The following is a 26,095-nucleotide window of genomic DNA, read 5'->3' on the forward strand; positions in this document are numbered from 1 at the left end:
ATTGGTAGAAAGTGGCTGCCCCTTTTCAACAAAGTGTATGTTCTCTGCTAGTAATAACATCCAGGCAACCCCTTCACTCACTTGTAGTACCTTCCTTCATGCTACAAGAGAGCTAGTGAACTCGGCCCTAGAGCCTGGACATAAAGCAAGATGTTCATAGGCAAAACAGATCCATTGACCTGCTTTGTAAGTAAGAATTATCTAAAACACAATCATGCTCCTTCATTTACATGTTGTCCATGGCCTCATCACACATAATAACAGGAGTCGGTAGTAAGTAAGACGGAGACTACAAGACATACAAAGCTGAAATTATTTATCACTTTACCCTTTTCAGAAAATGATTGCTGCTCTCTCCTTTAGTTTTGATATACAACAACATTATATGCAGTAGTGAGAAAAGTCAAGTACATATAAACAAAGATGTTGAGGATGCATAAAATAGTGATGATGTAACATCACTACCACCTAATAATGTAACATGAATAATAGGAGCATACAAACTACAAAATAATGCTAAATTATTTGATAACCAGATTGAGTCAGCAAAAGAATACTGACATGAGAATACAAAAATCATGTATTTGTATCTGTCAAACCTAAAATCTTCAGGGAGCCTTCAATCCAATGTGGCCTCCTAACGGCAAGAGACAACAATTAGCAAACAAAAAATGAATACAGGAAGTGGTGCTGTAGCTCAAGTGGTACAGCGCTCGCCTTGAGCTGAAGAGCTGAGGGACAGCGCCCAGGCCCAGAGTTCAAGCCCCACGACCGACCAAAAAAAAAAAAAAAAAAAAAGAATACAACTTTTTAGTGTACTACCTTCGAAAAACAAAGTCAAAGTCCAACAAAAGCACCAGAAATGTATACCTACAAAGAGGGGAGAGCAAAAGAAGAGGGAGAGACAAAGGGGCAAAGTGGGGGAAAATGTAGTCAGGAATCCATTTTATATACAGCAAAATTAAGAAAAGTTAGGGGAGGAGTGGGTCAAAGAGGGGGATAAGAATATTGAAAGAGATCACATTGATCAAGATGCATTGTATTCATAAATTGCTTGTTTAATGACAACTCTTTTTTACAACTTTTTAAAGATAATTTTAAAAGTTCTTTTTAACGTGCCCCTCTCTGGTTCAAATCATCTATTATATAACCTTAAGAAAAAATCATTTTAAGCTACAAAGACAATGATTTTGAGGCATTTTTTTTAAAACACTGAGAATGGACACTTTAAGAAGAGGTCACTTTTACAGTCTAACAGTCCTGTTGACCACTTTCCCTTCTAACTTTCATCCCAGCACTTTTCTCAATATGGCACCAATAAAGTCTGGAGCGACAATCAGAGACAGCAATTGCAATCAGTGTTTCCTGGTGTCTCCCATAAATCTAGCACCACTGAAATGAGCTCATTAAAATGATATTTTGTTGAGGATTCTTCCCCCTGGGCTGTGGAGGGAGGAGAGAAGTTGTATGTCTGATAAATTTTTTATTGCTTAAGTATAGTGTTGCTCACTTCTCAGTGAAGTCAACTCGTAATTATCCGTAGGAACTACAACTGATTACTTTGCCCCATGTGATTTTGGAAACAAGCAGAAGCAATGGGTTCCTACTTGCCTTGAAGCTTCAGTAAAAGTGAAAGGATTTAAAGTGCCTTCCTGTGCTTGGTGTATTTCCCATTCCCACTAATCAAATTGTTAAAGCAGCAAATGACCTAACAAAATACAAAATAATGCTGAATGTAAAATGTCCAAACTTACTCCCAAAACTAACTAGCTTGAGTTTTTATGCGCAGTAGTTTTTGATGGCAAATATAATTCCATTTAATTAAGAACAAATGCCATTAAATACTCTGTTTACATTTTTAAAGCTATATGCTACCACAGTTTTACAAGGAAAAACAGACAGAAGACTCTTTGTAACAGGAAAGATTACAATAGCAATCAAATAAAATATATTATAAAAATGTGCCATATTTAATAACACACACAATTAATGTTGTATGACAGTAATTTTTTCATATGTAAGAATATATTTATCATCACCACAGGTTAAATAAAGGTCCATTTCTTAGCCTTCATTCCTAATTGCTTTAGTCATGAGCTAAGAAATCATTGTTCCACCATGTAATTTTCTTCTCTATTCCCTTCCCCACCCTATCCTCTCTAAGAGAATACTTGGTTTTGAACTCAGAACCTCAAGCTAACTGGTCTGGCACTCTCTTACTTGAGCCATGTCTCAAGCCCTGCTTTTTGCTGGTTATTTTGGAGATGAAGTCTCTCTTTTTTTTCTTTCTTTTTTTTTTTTTTTTTGTCGGTCGTGGGGCCTGAACTCTGGGCCTGGGCACTGTTCCTCAGCTCTTCAGTTCAAGGCTAGTGCTCTACCACTTGAGCTACAGCACCACTTCCAGCTTTTTCTGCTTATGTGGTGATGAGGAATCGAACCCAGGGCCTCATGCATGAGAGGCAAGTACTGTGCCACTGAGCCACCTTTCCAGCCCTGGAGATGAAGTCTCAAAAGACTTTTCTGTCTGGGCTGCCTTCAAATGAAGATCTTATGGATCCTAACCTTCTGAGTAGCTAGGACTAGAGGCCTGAGCTTATTGTCTTGACCTCACACTTTGAGGGGCTAAAGCAGAAGGTCCTATCCATGTTACAGATCTGAGGCAGGAAAAACCCAAAAATTAAAGATGATCAGCTGGTAAAGGGAGCCTAGTGATGATGTTTTCTCTAGCCTGTGTTGATGTGTGGCATTCCAGGATGGAGTTTTTAAAACTGGAGGGAGGGAGACAGAAGGTAAAAGGCAAAGGTGAGAGGTTGAAAAGATATATCCTAAATGGGAAATGGCATGTAGTGTGTAAGAACAATGTACATATGTGACAAAGGAACTGGGACATGTAAAATGAGTTTGGGGGGAAGGAGTGAATGATAAAAGAGGAGAGACTGATCAAGAAGCACTGGACACTTCAGTGGACATGTTAAACTGTAACGTCCATGTGCAACCATTTAAAGTTTAGAAAATTTATGAAAAGCACAGACAGAAGAAGTATGATTAAAAGAAAGAGAATGATCAATTCTCAGTCACAAAAGTGGCACATGAATGACATGGACTTGCAAGACAAAAGGCTGCAGTGGAAGAGAAAGCAGAACACAAAAGGTTCTGTAAACACAGTGAAGAATCTAGTCTTACACTGGGGGCCTATGAAAGACACTAAGGAATTTTTCAGAGGTCAGATCTGTTTTTCAGAATAACCAACTCTTGAAGGTACAGGCAGACACAGTACACTTTTTTCTGGTCAGGTTCCCAGTGTAATTACAAAAGGGAGCTGTATAAGACAGACAAGCTTTAGGAAACAACTAGAAGGACCATACATATTGCTAGGAAAGAAAAGCTAGCTAGAAAAGAGCCTCCTTGCCAGAGTTCTACAGTTTAGAGAGGTTTTGTTTAATTGTTGGGAGAAAGAGTCAGCTGCTGCTGACACAGCATACACTCTTTTCCCAGCCACTGAGGAATGAATGGTCTGAAGAAATGGAGAATTTCGAAGAGTTTTGAAGGGAGAAACTAATCAATCCCAGCTCTGAATCTATAATAAGAAGCTGCTCTCAGGTGCCTGGAAACAAGCAACTCAGGACAAACGAAGTCTCCTGACAGAGTTAAGTTGTAAAATTAATTATAAGTTTTCTGGGATTTCAGGCAAAATACTGCAAAGTCTTTATGGAGAAATCTAAAGCCCTTCAACATGATGTCTGGCTCTGTCAGCTTTCACATTAAGCATTTGGAAAAAAAATTTTAAGATAAAAATATTCACATACATAGTAGAACCTCATTACATCACATTTCATGGATTTACGGGTAAAAGAAATTGGGAAAGGGAAAGAAAAATTGCTTTGGGGGCCCTTCAATATCAGATTATCTGAAGTAAAATATAAAATAAGGAAAGGAAGTAGAGACATTTCTCAAACACTGTATTTTCCAAACCAGAACTTAAAACCATAGAGGCTGCAAAACCTTGAACAACCTAGAGGTACAAAGATGGTCATGGAGACTTACTGGACACTTTCACAGTGTAAATAGTACAGAAGACCAGAACCAAACTGATTTGATCCAAATATGATAATTATTTGTTCATCCAATTTCAGGTAAAACTACATACAGCATTCAAAGCCACATCTAAGAACAAGTTCTTTCCATTGCTATCCTTGAATACTTAACCTTTAAAATTAAACCTGGCTAGATCCATCTATGAAAAGACTCTTAAAACTGAACATTGAACAGACAGCAATAGAAGTCAACAGTTACTGGATAATAGTCACTTTGTAGACCAACAGCACAAATTACTCAACAACAACAAATATTTTTTATTGCATACATAGATATTATTATAGGTATACCACTGTGATATTATACAACATCTAACAAAGTGACATAAAGAAGAAAACTAAGAACTCAACCAACATAAAATACAGTGTTAATACAATGTCCTCCAATTTCTGAAAAAAATATTTTATTATTAAGATTTCCATACCCATGTATGTACATGTCAAGCTAAAATAAAGATAAAGACATTTGAAATCTCAAAAGAGTGTTTGGAGAGGCCAGGCATGTTCTTCATACCTGCACTCTTAGCTACTCAAAAGTTAGAAATAGTAGTACTGTGGTTCCAGGCCAACCTGGACAAAAAGTTAGTACACCTTATCTCCAAAACAAGCTAGGCATGGTGACTCGCACCGCTGGTCCCAGCTATTCTGAAGGCAGAATTAGGAGGATTACAGTCTGAGATCAGCTGTACAAAAGTACAAGACATCATATTAAACACAAACTCAAGGACTGAGGACATGGTTTAATCCCTAGGACCCTCTCACTTACCACCCAAGCAAATGAACAAACAAACACATGCTTGAAGAATATCCTCCAGTGACAGCAGGCTTGCAGTCTGAAATCCAGAAATCCTGCAAGCCCCATTCTGAAGATAGCATTTGAGCAAGGATAAAAAGGAATGTGTCACTTGGAAATTAATGGGAAAACAGCCTAGTGGAGAAAACATGGAGTGCAAATGTGCTCCATGGAACATGATAAGGATGTTTCAGAAACAGTAAGTGTAGATGGAATAGAGAGAGAAGGGAAAAGTAGCAGCAGTGAAAGCAGAGAGGTAAGAGTATGGAGGGCAGATTATCGGGTTGTCCTATTGCAATACACAGAACTGGGGGTAAAACTGGGACTCATGTTAATCCAGACAATGGACCAAGAGAGCACTTCAGTCCTAATACTTTTCACAAAGTGAGAGGAGGGGGGGAGGGAAAGGGAATGGGAGGGAGGGGGAGAGAGAGAGAGAGAGAGAGACAGAGAGAGAGAGACAGAGACAGAGACAGAGACAGAGAGAGAGAGAGGAAGGAAGGAAGGAAGGAAGGAAGGAAGGAAGGAAGGAAGGAAGGAAGGAAGGAAGGAAGGAAGGAAGGAAGGAAGGAAAAAAGAGAAACAAGGAAGAGGAAAGGGAAGAAGAAGGGGAAACAAGAGGAAAGAAAAGACAAAAGCCCCTTCTTCACAGCCTGCAAGAAAAGAAGACCAGCAGTGACATCTCTGTTGTCAAGAAAAGGCTAAGTAAACAGGGGGGCTGAACTCCCTTCTTCTCTCAATAGCTTATTCAGATATAATTGGCATACAATCAGGTACATATATTGTTAAGTCTTAGCACACCTGTGAAATTATCCCCACAGTCAAGGTGTTTGACACATCTTGATGCCAAGATTTCCCTGGACTTCTTTGTAAGCCCTACTTCCTGTCCTCAGGCAACCAATGATCAGCTTTTTGTCATTAGGGTTCCTTTTCGCTGACATGCTTGCCAGCTTTTTGTCATTATACTAGTTGTCATTTTCTGGACTTTTATACAAATGAAATCAAATACATGCTCTGTGTATCTAATTATGTTCTGGCCTCTTTCACTTATCATAATTATTTTTAGATTTTTCCATAATGTGTACCCTGATAGTTATACCCCAGCATTTTACTTTCTCTTTTATGGTGATAAAATATATACATATAAAATTTACTATTATAATCATCTCTAAGTGTTTAGTTCAGTGGTATAACATTCACATTGTTGTGCAACTCAATACTATCCATCTCCAAAATAATTTCATTATCCCACACAGAACCTCAGTATTCATTAAACAATGCCAGCCTCTCTCCCTTTCTCACTCCATATAAGCACTGTCCTACTTTCTGCTTTTATTTATTTGACTACTCTACTTTGGTACTCCCTATATGCAGAATCACACAATTATCCAGCTTACTTTACTGAGCATACTGCCTTTAGGACTTGTCCATGTTATGTATCTGAATCTCATTCCTTTTTAAAGGTAAATAATATTTCACTATTTGTATATACTACATTTTATGTATGTATGCATGGTGTTCATATATATATATGTGTATATATATATATATATATATATATATATATATATGAGTGTGAAGCGGGATCTCATTGTGGCTTTGATATACATTTCCCTGGTGATTAAATGATGTTGAGCATATTTTCATATCCTTATTGCCTATTTGTGTAACTTCTTTCAAGAAGTGCCTAATCAAGTTTTTTGTACATAACTGAATTGGATTTTTAAGAGTTCTGTATTTACTCTAGAAAATAGCTATTTTCTCCAAGAATGATTAGTGAAGTAAGTCAAGCCAAGAAAGACAAAGGACACATGTTTTCTCTCATGTGTACAAGTTAGAATTAATTTATAAATATACAAGTAAACACAAAGTTGTATGCAAATGCACACAAATATACTAGCCCAAACATGGTATTTATAGGCAAGAATTCAAGTGATATAATTCTTTAGAAAAACTCATGGTCCAATAAAATGAATACCAAGAAACTGGCAGTTGAAAGGTGTGGGGTAGGCCAAGGGAAGGGGTTAGATAAATGAAGAGAGAAAGAAACTAAGAAAATTGAGGGGAAGGGTTGGGTTAGGAAGAATGGAAAATGATGAAAAGGTAACATAAATCAAGATGCATTATATTCATAAATTGCTTTGTTGAGTGGTAACTTCTTTGTACAACTACTGAAAGATAATAAAAACATAAATATAATTTTTAAACAAATAGTTTCCCAGGGAGTTTTTTTTTAAGTACCTTGAAGAACCCTATGAGTTTTACTGTGCAGTAGTAAGAGCTCTTAAAAATAACTGACAAAAACACAGACCAAATTAGATCTTAAGTCAGGGATGCTGAGAGGCAAAGAAAAACATTAAATGTCACTTTTGAAAATTATGATGCTCTAAAAATAAAAAATAAGGATGCTCCAAAACCCCTAGCCCAAATTATAACACAGTTTCACATGGTCACAATGATGACCTAAGGAATATAAGAGCTGTTCATTTCAAAGTAAAGTCAAGAATATGGAACAAATTTCCTTCTTTAGAGGATTCAGCTTTTCCCAAATCAGAAACCTGGATGGGAATCTTAGGATTCTTAAAAAAAAAAAAACAACAACAACAAATGATTATAAAGTCCCTACTTTGCAGGTTATCATACACTCAATGGGAAACATGGATTGGACTCTCTTCCTTCTACAAGTCTCCTTGATCCTTCACAAGAGACCAAAAAACAATGGAGATACTCTGTAATATTAAAATACCATTTTGAAACCTTAATAATTACTTTTTCTACAAACACAATGTCACAATGTCCAAACAATGGAACAAAAATACAAACCAATAGTTATTGTCTAGGTGACACTTTTGAAGATGTTCCAAACAACAAGATTTGGGCCATATTAAACAATGGGCCTTTCTTTAAGGCCTTCCCTGCTAAAATTCTTTTTATACAGCTAGGAGTAACAGCCAATTGCCAGTAAAGCTGGAAAAGGAAAATCAAATACTTTGCCTATTTACATATGGCTCCCTGAAGCCATTCCTGATTAAAACTTCTACCATTTCAATCTTCCTTCTAGAGATATCTATTAACTAGAAATGCATATGAAAGCCAATGAATTTAGTATATAATTACACGTATCCTATACAAATTACTTCTCAATGACCTCTACTCATGAAAATAAACCAAAGAGGGATGATTGGCTCATTATAAATCTACAAGAAGATTTCCCTGGGAAAAGGTATTGAAAGCAAAGTCCTGAAGATTTTAAGCTTCAACTGAATTTAATTTCAGTAAGAAGTAATCACTTCTGAATCTGAACTCCCAATGCAGTTTATGTGAACCTCTCTAGTAGCAAGTCACACTCTTCAGCTGACATCCCTGCTCTTGTCACTAGGTAACTATGTGACCTCTGGCAAGCTACTTCCTTTCTCCCCTTGGGATACAAAAACCAGATGATTTCAAAAATCTCTTCTAGATCCAAAGTTTCATCATTTAAGAATTATAATCCCGGAAGTGGCGCTGTAGCTCAAGTGGTAGAGAGCTCGCCTTGAGCTGAAGAGCTGAGGGACAGCGCCCAGGCCCAGAGTTCAAGTCCCACGACCGACCAAAAAAAAGAATTATAATCCCAAGAGCACACTTTATATCATCTAGCTGCTCAAGACACACAGAAGGTTTGATGTATCTCTGAATCCCCATAGTGTCTAAAATGGCTAACTGAACTTCCCTTAGTAATCACTCAATATGTTCAAGGTCATGGGAAACAATTTAGATTCTGTAGTTTCTACTCTGTGACCCTATAAAGCTGATTCAATCCCAAGCAGGATTTTAACTCAAATGGCTCTTCAAGTCAACCTTTTCCCTAGGATTACAAGACAGTTTATCCCTACCTTACTTTCTGGTGGAAAACTAAAGATATCACTTGTCACTTGGGGGTGGGGGGGAAACTCTTAGATAAAAGTTGTTCTTAGAAAGATGTTTGGTTGTTTAGCACCTGAACCAAAAGCATACAATAGTCAAGAACTTTTCCATTTCATAGACTAAGCTTATCCAATCCAATCACATGAGAATATGTGCAGGGAAACTAACAGATGTGGGGGAGAAAGGAAGCTGTCAGAGCCAGAAGGATCCCTTCACCCTTTCAGAAAATGGATACCTTAAAACCCCAACCCACAAGGCTATAGACAGTATAGGATAGTAAATACTGGCTCCTAAGATATAATGCTTTGGAAGTTAAGACACTAAGACCCTCAGAGGTCTGGGTTTAAATCCTAGGTCTGTTAATTACTAGCTATGTAACCATGAACAAGTTAACTATGCTTTTGTGCTTTAGTTTCTTCATTTCTTAATAAAAATAGTATTAATACAACTGTGCGGCTGGGAAGGTGGCTCAGTGGTAGAGTGCCTCGCATGCATGAGGCCTTGGGTTCGATTCCTCAGCACCACATAAGCAGAAAAAGTCGGAAGTAGCATTTGGCTCAAGTGATAGAGTGCTAGCCTTGAGCTGAAGAGCTGAGGAACAGCATCCAGGCCAAGAGTCCAGGCCCTACAACCAAGAAAAGAGAGAAGAAAGAGGAGAGGAGAGGGGAGGGGAGGGGAGGGGAGGGGAGAGGAGGGGAGAGGAAGGGAGGGGAGGAGAGGAGAGGAGATGAGAGGAGAGGAGAGGAGAAATACAAGTGTGCATCCCTTCACAAGAGAAAGTTCATAATTTTATAAACACATACAAAATACTATCCTAAACTTCAATGTGGCTTCTTTTTTTTTTTTTTTTTGCTTTTTGCTTATGTGGTGCTGAGGAATGGAACCCAGGGTCTCATGCATGCAAGGCAAGCTCTACCACTGAGCCACCTTCCCAGCCCCGTCAATGTGGCTTCTTAATAAGAGACAGGATATATGTTTGTGTGTGTATGTATATATACATATATATGTGCCTGCTTATAACATAGCAGAGTGCTTTACAGTGACACTCTCTCTCTCTCTCTCTCTCTCTCTCTCTCTCTCTCTCTCTCTCTCTCTCCAACAGTAGATATTCAATAAGCAGGAGCTCTTAGTACTGTCATTTTTATTGGATAGAATTACAGGAATCCCAGAAGAGAACAAAACTCTTATAGATCACCTTCCCTAGTTCCACCCATGACAATTGCCAGTATGAAGATTTCTCTGTTTATATATTTATATAATATATAATATGTATTATTTATGTATATAATATATATTTATATTTTATAACTATATACTGTATCGATCTTACCTACTCTTCACCTTAGAAACTATTTATTAAAATTTTAAATTCCTTTCTGAAAGGAATCCTAGCTTTCAAAATTCATTTGATCACCCATACAAAGAACACACAATAGAAGATGAAATCTATAGACAGAATAAGTGAGAATACAAAGACATGGTTGTAGCAGGTCAAGCAGTTGCATACACTGCTGCAGGTTCACAGTGCTGCCTCTATCCAAAAGAAACTAACCGATGCCATTGCTCTTTTGCATCAGAGTTCTGGAATTCCATATCTCTCCAATTTCTGGCAAGGTATTTTTAAAGATCAGAGCATTCTAGTTCTTTCCTTTAGGACAGCACTGAATCCTTTCATGGGATTTGCTCTTAGATCTGCATCATTAGTTGATATGCCAGGAATGCTGGTGAAATTCCCAACCATTAAACTAGTTCCTGGTTTTGGACAGAAAGCAAAAAGTAAAATTAGAAAAGGTATTAGTAATCCTGGGGAATTCTCTGAGATTTGAAAAATTGAAAGAAATTTAAGATTATAATGAGATTTTTCTTTAAACCATTTTTCTAAAAGAAAGCACAATTTTATCAAGTACTTATTGTACTTGATATTAAGTATCTACTGTGAGCCACATATTGCTCTACTTGATCTATGTGCATTAACTCATTTTTCATGATTTTAGGCATACTATTATTTTCTCTAGTTTATACTGAAACATAGAGACATTTTTAAAATTGGCCATAGGCAAACACAAGTAATAACAACAAAATCCAATAAAATAACTAGAGTTGCCCCAGCATTCCCTGAGAGAATATCTAGAACTTCGGTTTTCCAAAATCTTTCAGCAGAACACAGAGGAGCTACTTTGCTAAATAGTCAGGTAGGGACAAAAAACAGTGGTCATGGTGCCCTTTGTACATGCACCTACCTCTTTACAGAGCTGTTCTAGAAACTATGAAGATCCTAATCAAAAGACAGAAATCTTGGTAGGGCACTAAATGATAATCTATGATCTTTGTTCCAAGACAAATGGATTTCAAAAAAACAAGAACAAGTTATCCATAGCTACCCAACAAGGTTTAAAACTGAAAAACTGCAGAGGGAATAGACAATTTGCTGAAAACAGGAATGTCTGCTTACAAAAGCCATCTCAACTGCTGCTAGCAAGAAGGGATGGTAGTAAAAATGATATGAAACCTAAAACAAGCCAATACTTGACAAATCACACTCATCAAGATATAATGTCAACCATGAGAGAATTTTGGCAACACAGAATATGCACCTGTGAGAACCTGGAAAGATTTGATAGATTTCTGTTTTCCTGACCCTTTATTAGCAGGCTAATTATAGCAACTGTATGATCTACTTAGAGCTTTAGAGAAAAGCAGTTGGCTGAATGAATCCAAGATGCTGCTGTCCTGGATATAGAGAAGTCAAAATGACAGTATTGCTTACATGCAAAAACTATTCTTAGTGCAGTAACAGTGAGCCAGAGAGCACAGCTAGACTAGAAAGAGGTATATTCTCCAGACACACAGGTGAGCCAAGCCCCAAAAGGACACACAACTCACTCACACAAACACAGAGATACACACACACAAACGCACACAGTGTACGTATACACACATGGAAGAATGCACATGCATATCTTCAGAGCTGAACAATTGGTCATATTACAATTAGAGTAGACTATACCTTCACAGCTATAACTGTACACTGCAACTGCTGACCTGTCCACCAGGTTTTCATCATGATGCCAGCTCACTGCCATTTTTCCCATGCCAAAATAAGGTTCTTCTTTCAGGTATGGCATTTTCTGAGGATCCATGAAATTCAGCAAAGTCACATTGTATGCCGCTCTGCTCTTAATATCCACTACATCATCATAGGATGACCCCACACCAGCTCTGGGAAACTCTGCCATGCATATTGGCACATCATCTTCATTAGCCTTCTCTTTGACAGCAAGTTCTTCCAAAGCCTGGATGGTCTCTACCTGCAGATAGTCATTGAGCTTAAGGAAGGTCTGGCATGCAGCTGCGATCTCAGCTTCAGTATAGTTTATGTTAGAGCCCTTTACAGGCCAGGGCACTGTGAAGAGCCTGGTGTTGAGGTACTTGTAGGTGTAGCCTGGATTCCCAATGAGGATGCGGGATACCGGAGTGAGCAGATCTTTGCCTTGAATCCTTACCAGGTCCCGAAATAAACAGCCATGCTTGTGCAGTGTGAAAAAGGCTTCAGGGACCTCTTTGTGGAGCTCTTCCAACACACTGGCAGCTTCCCGGAGAATCAGTTTAGGATATTTCAGCTGCCACTAAAACAAAAGCAAAAAGGAAAAAATAAAGAAGTTGATGAATTGCTATAATTTGATTATTTCAAAGATGTGCTACTTTGAGGACATTGGGAGAAGGGAGGCCTACCAGGTAGCATTTCCAAAGAAGATTCCTATCTTCGTAGTCTAACAAAAGAAGACTTGAAATAAATGTCAAACTTTCCAGTTAAAATGATCAAATTTAAGCCCAAAATATTAATCTTCTTCAACTGAAACAAAAAGTAAGAATTTGTTTCCCAGGCTACTTTCTTTTTTTTTTTTTTTTTTTTTTTTTTTTTTTTTTTGTCAGTTGTGGGGCCTGAACTCTGGGCCTGGGCGCTGTCCCCCAGGCCCCCAGCTCTTCAGCTATAGAGCAGCGCTCTACCACTTGAGCCTCAGCCCCACTTCCAGTATTTTCTGCTTATGTGGTGCTAAGGAATCGAACCCAGGGCCTCATGCATGCAAGGCAAGCACTCTACCACTGAGCCACCTTCCCAGCGCTCCTCCCAGGCTACTCTTATAACCATTTCTCCCTACCTTCGAACCCTCAGCCTTTGGCTCTCCCAGAAAAATACAATTTTATGAACTAACTACTCATTATCCATATATTAAGAGCCCCATAAGCCAACGATTCAACTAACTGATTTATACACCTTAACTCATTTCTTACAATTTTATGCAGTGTCATTTTCTCCAGTTTTATAGATATAACTACTGAAGCACGGAGACATTAAAAAAAAAAACTTGTTCAAAATCAAAAACAACTTGTGAACATCAGACCTGGCATTTGATGTCACAGCATATGTTCTTGTTTGTTTGTTTGTTTGTTTTTTTAAGTGAACTCAGGTCCTCCCAAGTACTCTCCATTTAAGCCACACTTCTAGTCTTGTGCTAAACTAAGCTCCATGAACACTGAGCCATGCAATTTTGTTCACAACTAGAAAATAGTGCACAGAATATACTCAACAAATGTTAAATGGGTGGCTGGCTGGATGAACGATGAAATGATGTAATCATCCAACTAATGACACTGAAAAGTAACAAAATAATTCTCTTCCCTTATGCAGGAGCACATGGGTTTACTGATGGAGAGGAGGACTGTATTAGCTTTCCTTCACCACTTTGGCTCCTTACCATTTGACCCATGAATTTGTACATAGCCAGAGTTCAATGGTACTTGGTAAGAAGGACAAAAGGAAGGCAGAATCCAGGATGCACAGAACACAGTGAAGAATCTGGAATTCACTCTAATTGTAGTGGAAGATTTCAAGGGGAGCAGAATGATTTAAAATTTCACTCTTAGTTATAGTATCAGGCAGGATTTTAAACCACTTGATACATGTGAATATGTCAAATTAGGTAAGAGCTAATACTAGCTACAAGAGCCTGCACTAAGATAGATATAAACTAACACATGATCCAGGTTGGAACTTCCTCCAGAAAGCCAGGTACTAAACATTTACTAGGACAGCACTAAATGTGTACAAATTTATTATTGGCCAAGTTTATGATCCAAAACATTTGAACATGAGATGATTTCCTGTATTAGAAAAGGATGGAAAAAGAAAAAATATAAATTCAGACAGGTTGATAATGGGCAGATAAGTTTCAGAGGTTACCTTTTATTGATTTTTTTTATTTGTTTCGCTTTTTTAGTTTTATTTTTATTTTTAAGAAAGGGTCTCAATATGTAGCCCAGACTGACTTAAAATGTGATATCCTGCTTGAGTCTGAATACTGGAATGACATGTGTGAGCCACCACGCCTCACTATTAGTTTAGTGGAAGATTTTTCATAATTGTTTTCTTTTATTTGGTGATTGGGGAGCCCTTCAATTTTCTCAGCAAACTATAAAGTGAATCACAAGCAAAGATTGTGTCCTGTTCCTATTCTGGAACAATAGTTCCAAAATTTTCCCCTTACCAACCAGCTTTTTGGATCCCTCATGATGGATGAAACATGTGATTATTCTGTCCATTGAGAAATGATGGCTGCCACTTCCAGCCCAGGGCAATTCATTGCCAGTGCAAGACCTTCCAGAACATTCTTTTTCCCTCTGGCAAAGTAACCACTTTGGATTCCTGACTTACTTTAATGAGTAGTGACTCTCTGCCAATCCACAAGTGATATGTAAATTGAACAAGAAATATTATTGGGCAAAGCCACTGAGAATTGAGGGTTATTTGTTACTGCAGCATAAACTAACCTATTCTGGCTGAACACAGAGAAAGTCTATGAAAAATAGAATTATGTCAAAGAAAAATCAATTAGTGAAGTTGAATGCAAAAAAAAAGTAAACAGTAGGAGAGTGCCTGAGCTTTGTGATAATGAATGTAAAAAGAACATTCATCTCTTACATTACTATGGACCATCTTGAAACTCACAAGGATCCCATTTAGGTTTTATTCATCCCAACTGGAAAAACAGAAACACTAATATTATAGTTTCTAGCTAAACAGCCAATACAATCCTACTAGCAGACCAAACATTCTATAGTAAAGTGCAATAACTCCTTTTATCACTAACTAGTTATGTTCTAAGGTACCAATATACTCTCAGCCAGGCAGCAGTGACTCAGGTCTACAGTCCTAGCTACTCAGGAGAGGCTGATTCTACAATGCTAGCTACTTAGGAGCTGAGACTTGGAGGATTGTGGTTTGAAGCCAGCCTGGGCAGGAAAGGTAGAGAGACTTCTTCTCCAATTAACTAGTGAAAAGCTAGACTGGAAATGTAGCTCAAATGGTAGAGTGCCAAGTAAACAAGTGAGAATCAGGCCCTGCATTCTTATAATCACTAGATTATAAGAACAAATTAAAATCAAAAAAACATTCAGCAGATTTTTAGTAGAATAATTAAAAAATAAAAGCCTCCAAAATGCACAAAAGGCAAATAAGATTAAAGGGGGAAATGTTAAGTGAATGTACATAAATTTTATTTATTTATTTATTTATTATGTACTAGAAATTTTATATTGCTTTATGAAAAGCATTAATTAACAAACTATGAAGATGCTGGTTTCATGAAAATACAGAAAGAAAAGACAGAAAATATGCAAATCTCTAGGAAAAAATAAGTGGGAATGTTTTATTTTTTCCACTGACATTACATTATTTTCAAATTTTCTAAAATAAATGTAAAAAATTTTTAAAAATCAAGGAACGATTTTGCATTTTAAAATTCTGAACTTTTACATTTCTTTTGCCAGGCAATTCTTTTTGCAGACCATGAATAATCAAAACTATCGGGCAGAAATTCTGCTACTATTTGAATGTTCTAGGGAAATTTCATTTTACACAATGAGAACAATTAGTGATAATTGGCTAATTTTGTCACTATCTCAAGGAAAATCCAAGTGAGAAAACTCTCACTCTAAATGTCTTGGTCTTTTATTATTTATAAAGTGATTAAATTAGTGCCTGACACAAAAATGTGCTATGTAACATTTGTTAAGATTTTTTTCTAAAGAGAACAAGTAACTTTGGGGGGAAAAAACTGAACATTAAATCATTTGAATTCATTCTGTCAAACAAATAAGTTCACTTTCCATTTTGGACAGGTATATGCAGAACATCAGATATCGCACGGTAATTTGGAGCAGCTGTTGGCAGTTTTTCAAATATGTTAGTAAAATTTTTTTGTTTAATCCAGTTAAAAGTTTTTCCAGGGAATACTGAGTCATGAAATTATACTAGTAGTTGTATGGTCATGGTCTATATTTCTTGAATATACAAATGATATTGTGACATTAATGATGATTACATAGTTTACTAAGTATTTGGAAAGGTGTGTGGATATAAAGTTCCAACATGCCAGGCCCTTACCAATGTCTGAAACATGCGAGTGTTAAAAGTCTCCAGAGATTAGGCTTTATGATTTTGCTTATGTTAAACCTAACACAAAGCTTTACCTTTCCTTCTCATCTCAAGGGATGCTGTGAAAGAACATCATCATCCAAAAAAGTCATACATGGTGTTAACTGGTTAAGATCCAGTTTTTAGGAGACTTACTTAATGGAACTTACTCAATGAAACTTCACCTTAGATAGAGTGAATTAAAACAGAGCCTTCAAGTGACTTGGGAAATGCCCTTTACTTAACAATGTCAGTAAACTCTGACTTCAGAGTAGTACATTCCTAATTTGGCAATTAATATTATGCTGTAATACTTTATACTTTGCACTTGACAGCAACTTGCACTGTCCATCTTAACATTTTCTCTATAATTTCTGTTGCAAATGCTTGCAGTTTGGCAGCCATCCCAACACTAAAAGGCTATACTCATTTATTTGGGACCGTCTACAGTTGCATGATGGCAAGCTGTGCCCTAGAAGAAGTGCATCCAGCAGTCCCTGTAAGCCAGGCCCCAGCCACCACAGGCTGCTGAAAAAGTGCTTTGCTACAAAGTGACAACAGTGGCCCATCATTAGGCAGTTCATGTTCTTGTGTGTGTGTATTTTAACATTTATCCAATACTTACAATATCAAGTGTCATAAATAAAATGGAAAAAAACTAAGGCAGTTCTTATTTTATAATGTCCCATACTTTAATAGCATAGACAAAAATGGAAGCCAGTAGTTTAGAGGAAGACTTAGTACAGCATGAATGTATTGCCATAGGAATGAGGGATAATTAGCAAGGAAATCTGGAAAATCCTCACTATTGAATTCCTATTTATGGAGCACAAAACCTGCAAAACAGTAGGTGCTGGGAATTCAGAAGAGAACTCTCTCTGATCTTGTACCTGGTTTTAAAAAAAAGAAAAGCAGGGTATTAACTATTGTTTGAAAAATAATGATAGTTGGAAAGGTGATGTACAGAGGGGTTACAGTTATATAAGTCAGGTAATGAGTACATTTCTTTTGGCTAATGTCACCCTTTCCTTTGGTCTCTCCCAGTTTTTCCTTCTTGTCTCTACCCACAAATTGTACAGTACATTTTCAACATAGGATCCAGTGAGTACTACTGCTTATCCCACTTTTAAATTTCTAAATCAATGTTCTGTTAATATCAATTACAAAATTCAAGATTTTACATTTACTTATGACAAAGTGATTGGATGAGCTGGAGTCAATTTAAGTGCAAAGAATTCTTTAAAATCAAGAATAATGCTGAAATCCTATTTAATAAAATAAAGCTTAATTAAGAAAAGAAAAAAAGAGCCAGACATGAACAAATAATAAAAGTGAAGAGTATCGTATATGGTGGTAAGTGCTATAGAAAAATAAGGCAGAACAGGAAGGCCTCATGGTCAGGGAGAACCTCTCTGATAAGGCAATATGGAGACAGAAGAACACAGCCCTACAGAGACCCAGAGGAAGAGTGCTCTGAGCATGAGGACATCCAGAGCAAAGGCCCCAGGGAAGGGCTATGCTTGGCTCATTTCAAGAAGAGGAAGAGTGCCAGCAGAATGAGGAGAGTGGGGTGGGGAGAAGGAGAACAGGAAATGGGGTGAGGGTGCTATGTAGGTGAATGCATTATGTGAGGCTTTTAGGCTATTATTCTGACTAAGCTGCGAGACTACTGAAGGGCTTGGAACAGAAAGTGTAAGGATCTGACTCTGGATGTCTGTAGAATCCTGAGTGGTCAGGGAAGGAAGAAGAGGTGGAAGGAAGCTACTATAGAGGCCAATGACCCCACTTCTGAATAGTTCGATGGAACCAGTAGATCCTCTTCTGAGATGCTAGATGTAGTCCAAAGATCACATATTCCCTGGGCTATGGAAGCCCTCAGAGTCTCCTCAGCACAACCTCACATAGAAGAGAGCCAAGCCAAGAAAACAAGAAGGGTGGTTTCTTCTGAGAGACTGGATTGTGGAGTGTGCTCTTAGATTTCTAAGTAAGGAGAATGAATCCCCTACTCCCATCCACCATGCCACTGGGTTTGTCTTAGATGTTTTAACACATATAATGGAAAGGTAGGTGCTCACAAAGATGAAAAGGCCAGAGACACAGAATCCAGTCATTGCTACACAAGAACAGTAGTACTTACAAATAAGTAGCTCAGAGGAGAGCACAGTGGACTTGACTTATAGTAAGATAACTTGGGGTCCTGTTCACAAGGGAGGCCATATTTAAATGAAGTTATGAAGAGCTAGACACTCAGCAATTGTCAGAAAGACAACATGAGTAGAGGCAGAAAAGTATGAGAGACACAGATCAAGACACATTGTATACATAAACTGCTTTCTTAAATGGCAAAAAATATCAATATGTAATCTGAAAATTAAGAAAATCAAGAAAAATGAGGGAAGGGATGGGTTGAGAGTGGTGAGTGAGACTGTTGGAAGGGTGACACATCAAGAGGCACTGAATTCATAAACTGCTTTGCTGAATGGCAACTCCTTTATACAACTACTTAAAGATAATAGAAATATTCAAATGAAAATATAAAGTAAAATATCCTCATGATAGGAATCAAAAGAAAAGTGGGAAAGAGCCTGGGCAGTCTGGCAAAGGCACTGAGCTTATGGAGAAAGTAGACAGGGAAGCGATCTTTCCACTTCCTATATTAGCACGCTCACAGGTAAAAAAAGACACATCAGAGCCAGGCACTGGTGGCTCATGCCTGTAATCCTGGCTACTCAGGTGGCTGAGATCTAAGATCGTGGGTTAAAGCCAGCCTAGGCAGGAAAATCCCTATGAGGCTCTTATCTCCAATAAGTTACTCAATAAAGCCAGGAGTGGTGCTGTGGCTCAAGTCGTAGAGCACTAGCTTTGAGCACAAAGAGGTTCAGGGACAGTGTCTAGGCCCTGAGTTCAAGCCCAGAACTGGCTAAATAAATAAAAGCACATCAGAGCACATCACTACACACTAATAATAAAATCTTACCTGCTGGTAGAATTCGTCATCTTTGGGGGTCAGGTAAGGAAGCCAAGTGTCTTCAAGCTCCTCAAGAAGCCTCAGTTTCTGTTTAAAAATAGTGAAGATTCTATGTAACTAAATGTAAAATGACCTCAAATAGAAAGCTTAGCTAATTTGAATATATGAGTTTTAGATATAGAAATTGAGTAATTAATAATTGATGAAGCACACATTTTTTTTAAATTCACAGATTTTGAAGTGTTTGATTCACATCCATCTTTCACAACAAGATATTTTCATCCCTAGCTTAACTTTTTAAGTTACCCAATATAGTTTTCCAGAACAAATCTTCCTATCTATCTGTGTTTGAGACACAGTTGGTTTTCCACCCTTCTATAATATTATAATATAATATAATATTTACTTATCCTGTTAACATTTATTTGCTTTTGTAAAAGTAGTCTTTCAGTTCAGGCTCCTGTCTGTAATCCCAGATGTTCTAGAGGCACAGATTGGGAGAATCATGGTTTAAGACTAGCCTCAGCAAGATATCCCAGTCTGCAATCCCAATCTAAGACAATCTCAGTCTAAGACATCCTGGCAAAAATGCAAGACCCTACTTGAAAAATAACTAAATCAAAAAAGGACTAGGGATATGGTTCAAGCACAAGCCCTGACTTCAAATCTAAATATTGCAAAAAGAACAAAACTTAAAAAAAAATTGATCTAGCAGGGCACCAGTGGTGCATGCCTGCAATCCTAGGTAATCAGGAGGCTGAGATTTGAGGATCGTTTTCAATGCCAGCCAGGGCCTGAAACTGTCCCTGAAACTCTTTGCATTCAAAGCTAGCTCTCTACCACTTGAGCCACAGCACCATGAGACTCTTATCTCCAATAAACTACTCACCATGAGACTCTTATCTCCAATAAACTATTCAAAAAACCTGAAGTGGTGCTGTGGCTCAAGTGGTAGAGAGCCAGCTTTGAGCGCAAAGAGTTTCAGGGACAGTTCCAGGCCCTGGGTTCAAGGCCCAGGACCAGTGAAAACTAAATAAATAAATAGATAAACTTTTCACTACTATAATAGTTATTAAACCTATATTATTCTTTTTTTTTGCTTTTCTCTTCCCATTTTATGAAGCACCCTTTTTAATATTCAGTAATAAGAAGCTGTTCAAGAAAAACTATTTCTTTACAGGAACAGTATCTCATGCCTGTAATTCTAGCTATAAGAGAAGCAGAGACTGGAAGACAGCTATTCAAGGCCCACTTGGTCAAAAAGTTCATGAGATTCCATCTCAACCAATAGCTGGCCATGATGGCACATACCTGTAAACCCAGCTAGGTAAGAATCAAATATGAAGCTCACATTTCAGAGCACAAATAAAACTCTACTAGAAAAAAATAACTAAAAACCAAAAGTACTGGCTCAAGTGGTAGAGCAATTATCTAGCATGTGGAAATCCTAAATTCTGTCTCCAGAACTACTTCTTAAAAAAAGGAAGAAAAAAAATCCATATCTTCCTCACACAGCACTTGCTACTCAGATGAAGTCAGAGAGTGGGTCATGTCTTATAACAAAGCAAATACATATGAAGTGATTATCATTCTGATTTTTTTTCAAACACCTGATCTGACACATTAGACATATATGCAGGCATATACAGGGTCTGTGTATGTGGCATATAAATGGCATATATTTGTATACACAGACACATAAATACATATTAATTCTTTGTAAAAATGGCAGAAATAAGTGGTTTTCAAATAACACTAAAAAAGCAAATTATCGTCAGGGTTTTGGTAAAGCCAGTAAGACATGACTAAGAATTAGACTGTGCTGTACCTGGCTGTAGGCCAATGTATCTACACTGGTAAAGAACACCGTTTGCATGCCAGAGACTGCTGGCTCACACCTAGAATGATAGGAACTAAGGAGAGTGAGGTCTGAGGATTTAAAGCCAGATTGGGCAGAGAGAAAAAGCTAGTAGACAGTGCCAGATCCTGAGTTCAAGCCTGGCGCACGCGCACGCACACGCGCGCGCGTGTACACACACACACACACACACACACACACACACACACACACACACACACACACACACACACACACACACAGCATACAGGTTTGGTAAACACACTGCTCCACTAACTACTATCTTACACATTGCAAATCCTACTCAACTAGTAGTCCAGTGTTTTAGCCTCTGACCCAGGAAAGAAGCCTTCAATTCACAACTCATCAGCATCAGAGTAGTTCAGAGAAAACATCCTCTTGGTAGCACTCAGAAGCTTTCTGAAGCTGTTAAATCAAAATGTGAAGTGAATATTGAAAAAAATGCTAGAAATATAATAACTAGTCATCAGCAAAAATAAACAGTAAATTCTATTTTATGCATAATCCTAGACCTATTAAAACCTCTGTTTTGATGGTTGATTATTTTCTGACCTATAATGAGAGGGAAAGATCTTCTCTTACTAAGGACCTGAAATACCAATACTTGTATAGTTTGAATAATTCACTAATTGGATAATTGGTTTATCTGCTTTTAGTATTAGTGCACAAAAAGGAACTAATGATATTTCCACAAATATACTTACACATTTATGTACACCATTGCTAATTTAATCAAAATCCTATTCCTCAATTTAATTTTCAGCTCAGGAAAGCCTGAATTTCCCAAGAACCTTTTGCAAGTTCTTAGGACTTTTTATAAATACAAAGCACTAGAATATTTATAAATGCCACCAAAACTTTCAAGCTTTTAATAATTCAGAGGCTGCACCTTACAAAACCCAACTCAAGGTCTCCTTTGTGAGAGTTCATTGATAAAGCTAATCCGCTTATAATGCAGAGCACAAAGGTGTAGATTTCCAAAAGGAATTACATATTCCATGTAAGTCAGATTAAATATCAACAGACTTGTCCCAAAGGTCAACAGGTATCAATGCACGCAAAAATACTTAAGTCAAGGGCTTCAAGTAAGTTATTAGAAAAATAACCACCTCTCAGTTTAATTGAAACCCAGAGTATCCAACAATTAAAAATATTGTAATCTGGCTAAGCAAAATGAACCCCAAGATAGGGACACAAGAAGTTTTCTCTTTCTTGCTGTTTTCAATGTACTTATATTATACTATGTGATTTTTTTTTTGTTTCTTTTGTATGTTCTTTACCCATGGTATAATCCCTGTTTTAACTGTATTTGATTCCAAGTGCCCTGCATCTAGTATATACATTTTTCTAATTTGGGGAGGGGAAGGGAAATAATGAAATACTGAAATAAAGATACAGGTTGACCCATTGTAGCAATGAGATGTACGAGACACTATGCTGAAAACAAACTTTACAACTTCAGGAAGGGTGAGGGAGGGAAGAGTTGGGAGCTAGGGAGGAAAGGGATGGTAGGGGAAAAACAAAGGAGGAGGTAACAAATCTGGACAGGAAATGTATGCCTACCTTACTCATGTAACTGTAACCCTTCTGTATAGTATCTTTACAATAAAAATATATTTTAAAAAAAGAATTCACCAAGAAAATAAAAATAATATAATCTGAGCCAGATGCCAGTGGCTCAAGCCTATAATTTTGGCTACTTTAGAAGCTGATATCCAGAGGATTATTGTTAAAAGCCAGCCTGGTTAGAAAACTTCATGAGACTCCTTTTCAACCCACAGATGGGCATAGTGGCACATACTTCTCATCCCAAGCTATGTGAAAGGCTGTGAGTGAAAGTTGAGACTCCAGGCCAACCTGAACATAAAAGTTTGAGAGATTTCATCTCTAAAAAGGAAAACTACACATGGTAGTGGGCCCCCCGTTATCCTGGCTACAAAGACAAGCTTAAAGTAGGTGGCTCGGGGCTTACTTGAAAGCACAGGCAAGAAAAGGATCCCTATTTCAAAAGAAATCAGAATAAAACAGGACTAGAGGCATGATTTAAGTAGTATAGAATCTGCCTAGCAAGTGTGAGGCCATGAGTTCAAACTCCATTACTGAAGGAAAAAAAAATGAAACCTGAACAGCTATGTCGCAAGGACAAAATTCTAGCTGGGCGCCAGTGGCATATGCCTGTAATTTTAGCTACTCAGGAAGCTGAGATCTGAGGATCACAGTTAGAAGCTAACCCAGTCAAGTAAGTCCTTGGGACTTTCATCTCCAGCTAGTCACCAAAAAAGCTAGAAGTGAAGATGTGGCTCAAGCAGTAGAATGCTAGCTCTGAGCAAAAAGGGCTCAGAGACAGACACCAGGCCTGAGTTCAAGTCCCAGAACCAACACAAGAAAACAAATGAACCTAAAAAAAAAAAAGGTAGAGCAGGCCCTGGTGGCTGTAATCCTAGCTAGTGAGGAGGCTATGATCTGAGGATTGTAGTTAAAAGCCAGCCTGGGCAGCAAAGTCTGTGAGACTCTTATCTCTGATTAACCACCAGAAAACAGGAAGTAGACTGTGGCTCAAAGTGGTACAACTTTAGCTTTGAACAAAGGGACAGTGCCCAGGCCCTTACATCAAGCCCCAGAACAGACAAAAAAAAAAAAAAAAAAATCATTAAGAATAAAAGACTGTCTTAGACTTTGCTTCCAAGAGTATAAAGTGAAATACATCTGAGAGGGAAACTGGCAATTCATTTCCAACTTCAACTGCTTTTATCCTTTAACCCAGCATAATATTTTTTTAGAATTTCTCCTACAAATACATTTTTACCATGGTTCAGGTAAGTATATACTCAAAGTTACATCATTATTTGCAGAACAAAAGGTTGGAAACATTAAAACTACTCAACTGTGCCAATACAAGGGTGAATTTCATATGTGAGTTATCTCATTGAAGCAAAAAGATTAAAAGCAATGCAAATGCCCACCCATAGGGGATAGTGGAATACAGAAAGGTGCAACCGCTAGATGAAATTCAAGGCAACAGTAAATAAAAGCAAAGAAGTTCTTTTAAAATATTCCCCCGTAGCCAACACCTGGAAACCATGCCTATAATTCTAGCTACACAGGAGGCCAAGATATAAGGATCAAGGTTTACAGCCAGCTTGGGTAGACAAATCTGAGACTCTTATCTCCAAATAACCAACATAATTCTGGAAGAGAAGGAGCAAAAAGATTGAAAAGCATGGCTCAAGTGATAGAGCACCAACTGAGAGTTAAAAAGCCAAGCCAGAAAGCAAGGCCCAGACTTCAAGCCCTAATACCAGCACCAAAAAAAAAAAAAAAAAAAAAAAAGGCTCCCAAAACAGAGAAAGGTGATCAGGGAGACAGGAGAAGGTACTAGGAAAAGTTAACATGGCCAACAACACATGTTATGTATACATATGAAAATGTTACAATGAAATCCATTCTTTTGTACAATCAATACATAAGAAAAATAAGTAAAATAAAAATTTTAAAAAATCTAGACTTGCTTGAAACAAAAATGTATAAAATAAAAAATAAACAAAGTTTTAGATTCTGTTACCTAATCTCCATGCCTTAGACAAGTAGTGTCAAAGTTTTCACAGTATCTTTATGAATATACCATAGATTCAGACATTCATTTGTATGTCTGTGTATTATTATAAGATTCAATATATGATCTGCTATTACAAGAAAAAATATACTTTCATGAAATCTGGCATAAACATGTACAAATGAAATGTGTTTGCTGTAAATAATAAATGTAGGATAAAATATATGCATTCCTTAATAAAAATAAAAGTGCCTATTGGCCAAATACAACCCTCACACACATACCCCCTCCCCCCACGAAAAAAAACACGATTCAACATCTACTTGCACTGACATGCAGAAACATATAGGATAAATGACCACCTATTACGGTGGTATCTGTCAGGAAGAAAGATGGGAAGTGACTGCAAAGGGCATCAGAGCAGAGAAAAACCCTTCAAAATACTCTATTTTATATTATTTTGAACAATGTAAACAGATAGCCAACTCAATGTATTACTGATCGCCAATTCAAAGGTATTACTTCTTAATTGTAAACATGGAATTGAATACAAAAATGTTTTAGAAAGCACACAATTCCATACACAGGCAAATGAGGTGTTTGGGAACCTGTCATAGATGAGCACAGCTCTGACAAATTCTCTGTATTGAATCCAGCCAAAGGGTAAACACACAGCACATTAAACTGCTCTCTGGTGTGGAGGCAGAGTGGCTCACACGTGGTTGTCAGATCTGCTTCTTAGCCTAATGTACAGATACATCCACACAGCTGGGCCCTACAGCACACAGTGCTGCCCACACACTTCTTTGCTGTCACAATCGTGTCAAATATGTCAAGCTGCTCATAAATGCCACATAGCAAGCAGGAGATGCCTGGTAGGAGGAACATGAAGACCACCGCCTGTGGGCTACTGCCCATTTTCATCACTCCTGCAAGTAACAGGGACAAGAACCTAGTAAGGCACATGCAATGAAAAACCATAAAACTTTAGAATAATATGCAGAACTTTCTTCAACAACTTAAGCCCTGGTTTGACTATGAATAACTGAGGCTTGAAGGTAGGAGTGAAGCATCTTGGGTAATTACATAATAAATTAACTGGATTATGACTCATACAGAGGGCCTATACTTTTCATCCTACTGCTGTCTCTTCAAACCTCTTTAGACCATGCTGCCAACAACTCTAATTCTTCCAGCTTTCATTTTCCATGTAGTGGTCAGGCTTGATTTTTAAAAAAATGCAGGGCTGGGAAGTTGGCTCAGTGGTAGAACACTTGCCTTGCATGCATGAGGCCCTGGGTTTGATTCCTCAGCACCACATAAGCAAAAAGAAAAAAGCCGGAAGTGGCGCTGTGGCTCAAGTGGTAGAGCGCTAGCCTTGAGCTGAAGAGCTGAGGGACAGTGTCCAGGCCCAGAGTTCACACCCCACAA

General features: G+C 37.7%; 1 protein-coding gene across 4 annotated transcripts in view; it reads right to left on the minus strand.

Moving 5' to 3' along the window:
- LOC138807197 (alpha-ketoglutarate-dependent dioxygenase FTO) overlaps positions 1-26,095 on the minus strand; it is a 385,313-nt gene that overhangs the window by 257,819 nt on the left and 101,399 nt on the right. For all 4 annotated transcript variants that reach the window (XM_069992766.1, XM_069992762.1, XM_069992763.1 and 1 more), the window contains exons 2-3: positions 19,242-19,319; positions 11,798-12,416 (exon numbers count right to left, since the gene is read on the minus strand). In XM_069992766.1, the coding sequence (XP_069848867.1) occupies positions 11,798-12,416; positions 19,242-19,319 (697 nt within the window). The remainder of the gene's footprint in view (positions 1-11,797; positions 12,417-19,241; positions 19,320-26,095) is intronic.

Source organism: Dipodomys merriami, unplaced genomic scaffold, assembly GCF_024711535.1.
Source record: "Dipodomys merriami isolate MVZ:Mamm:240054 unplaced genomic scaffold, mDipMer1.0.p SCAF_415, whole genome shotgun sequence".
NCBI classification, from domain to species: domain Eukaryota; kingdom Metazoa; phylum Chordata; class Mammalia; order Rodentia; family Heteromyidae; genus Dipodomys; species Dipodomys merriami.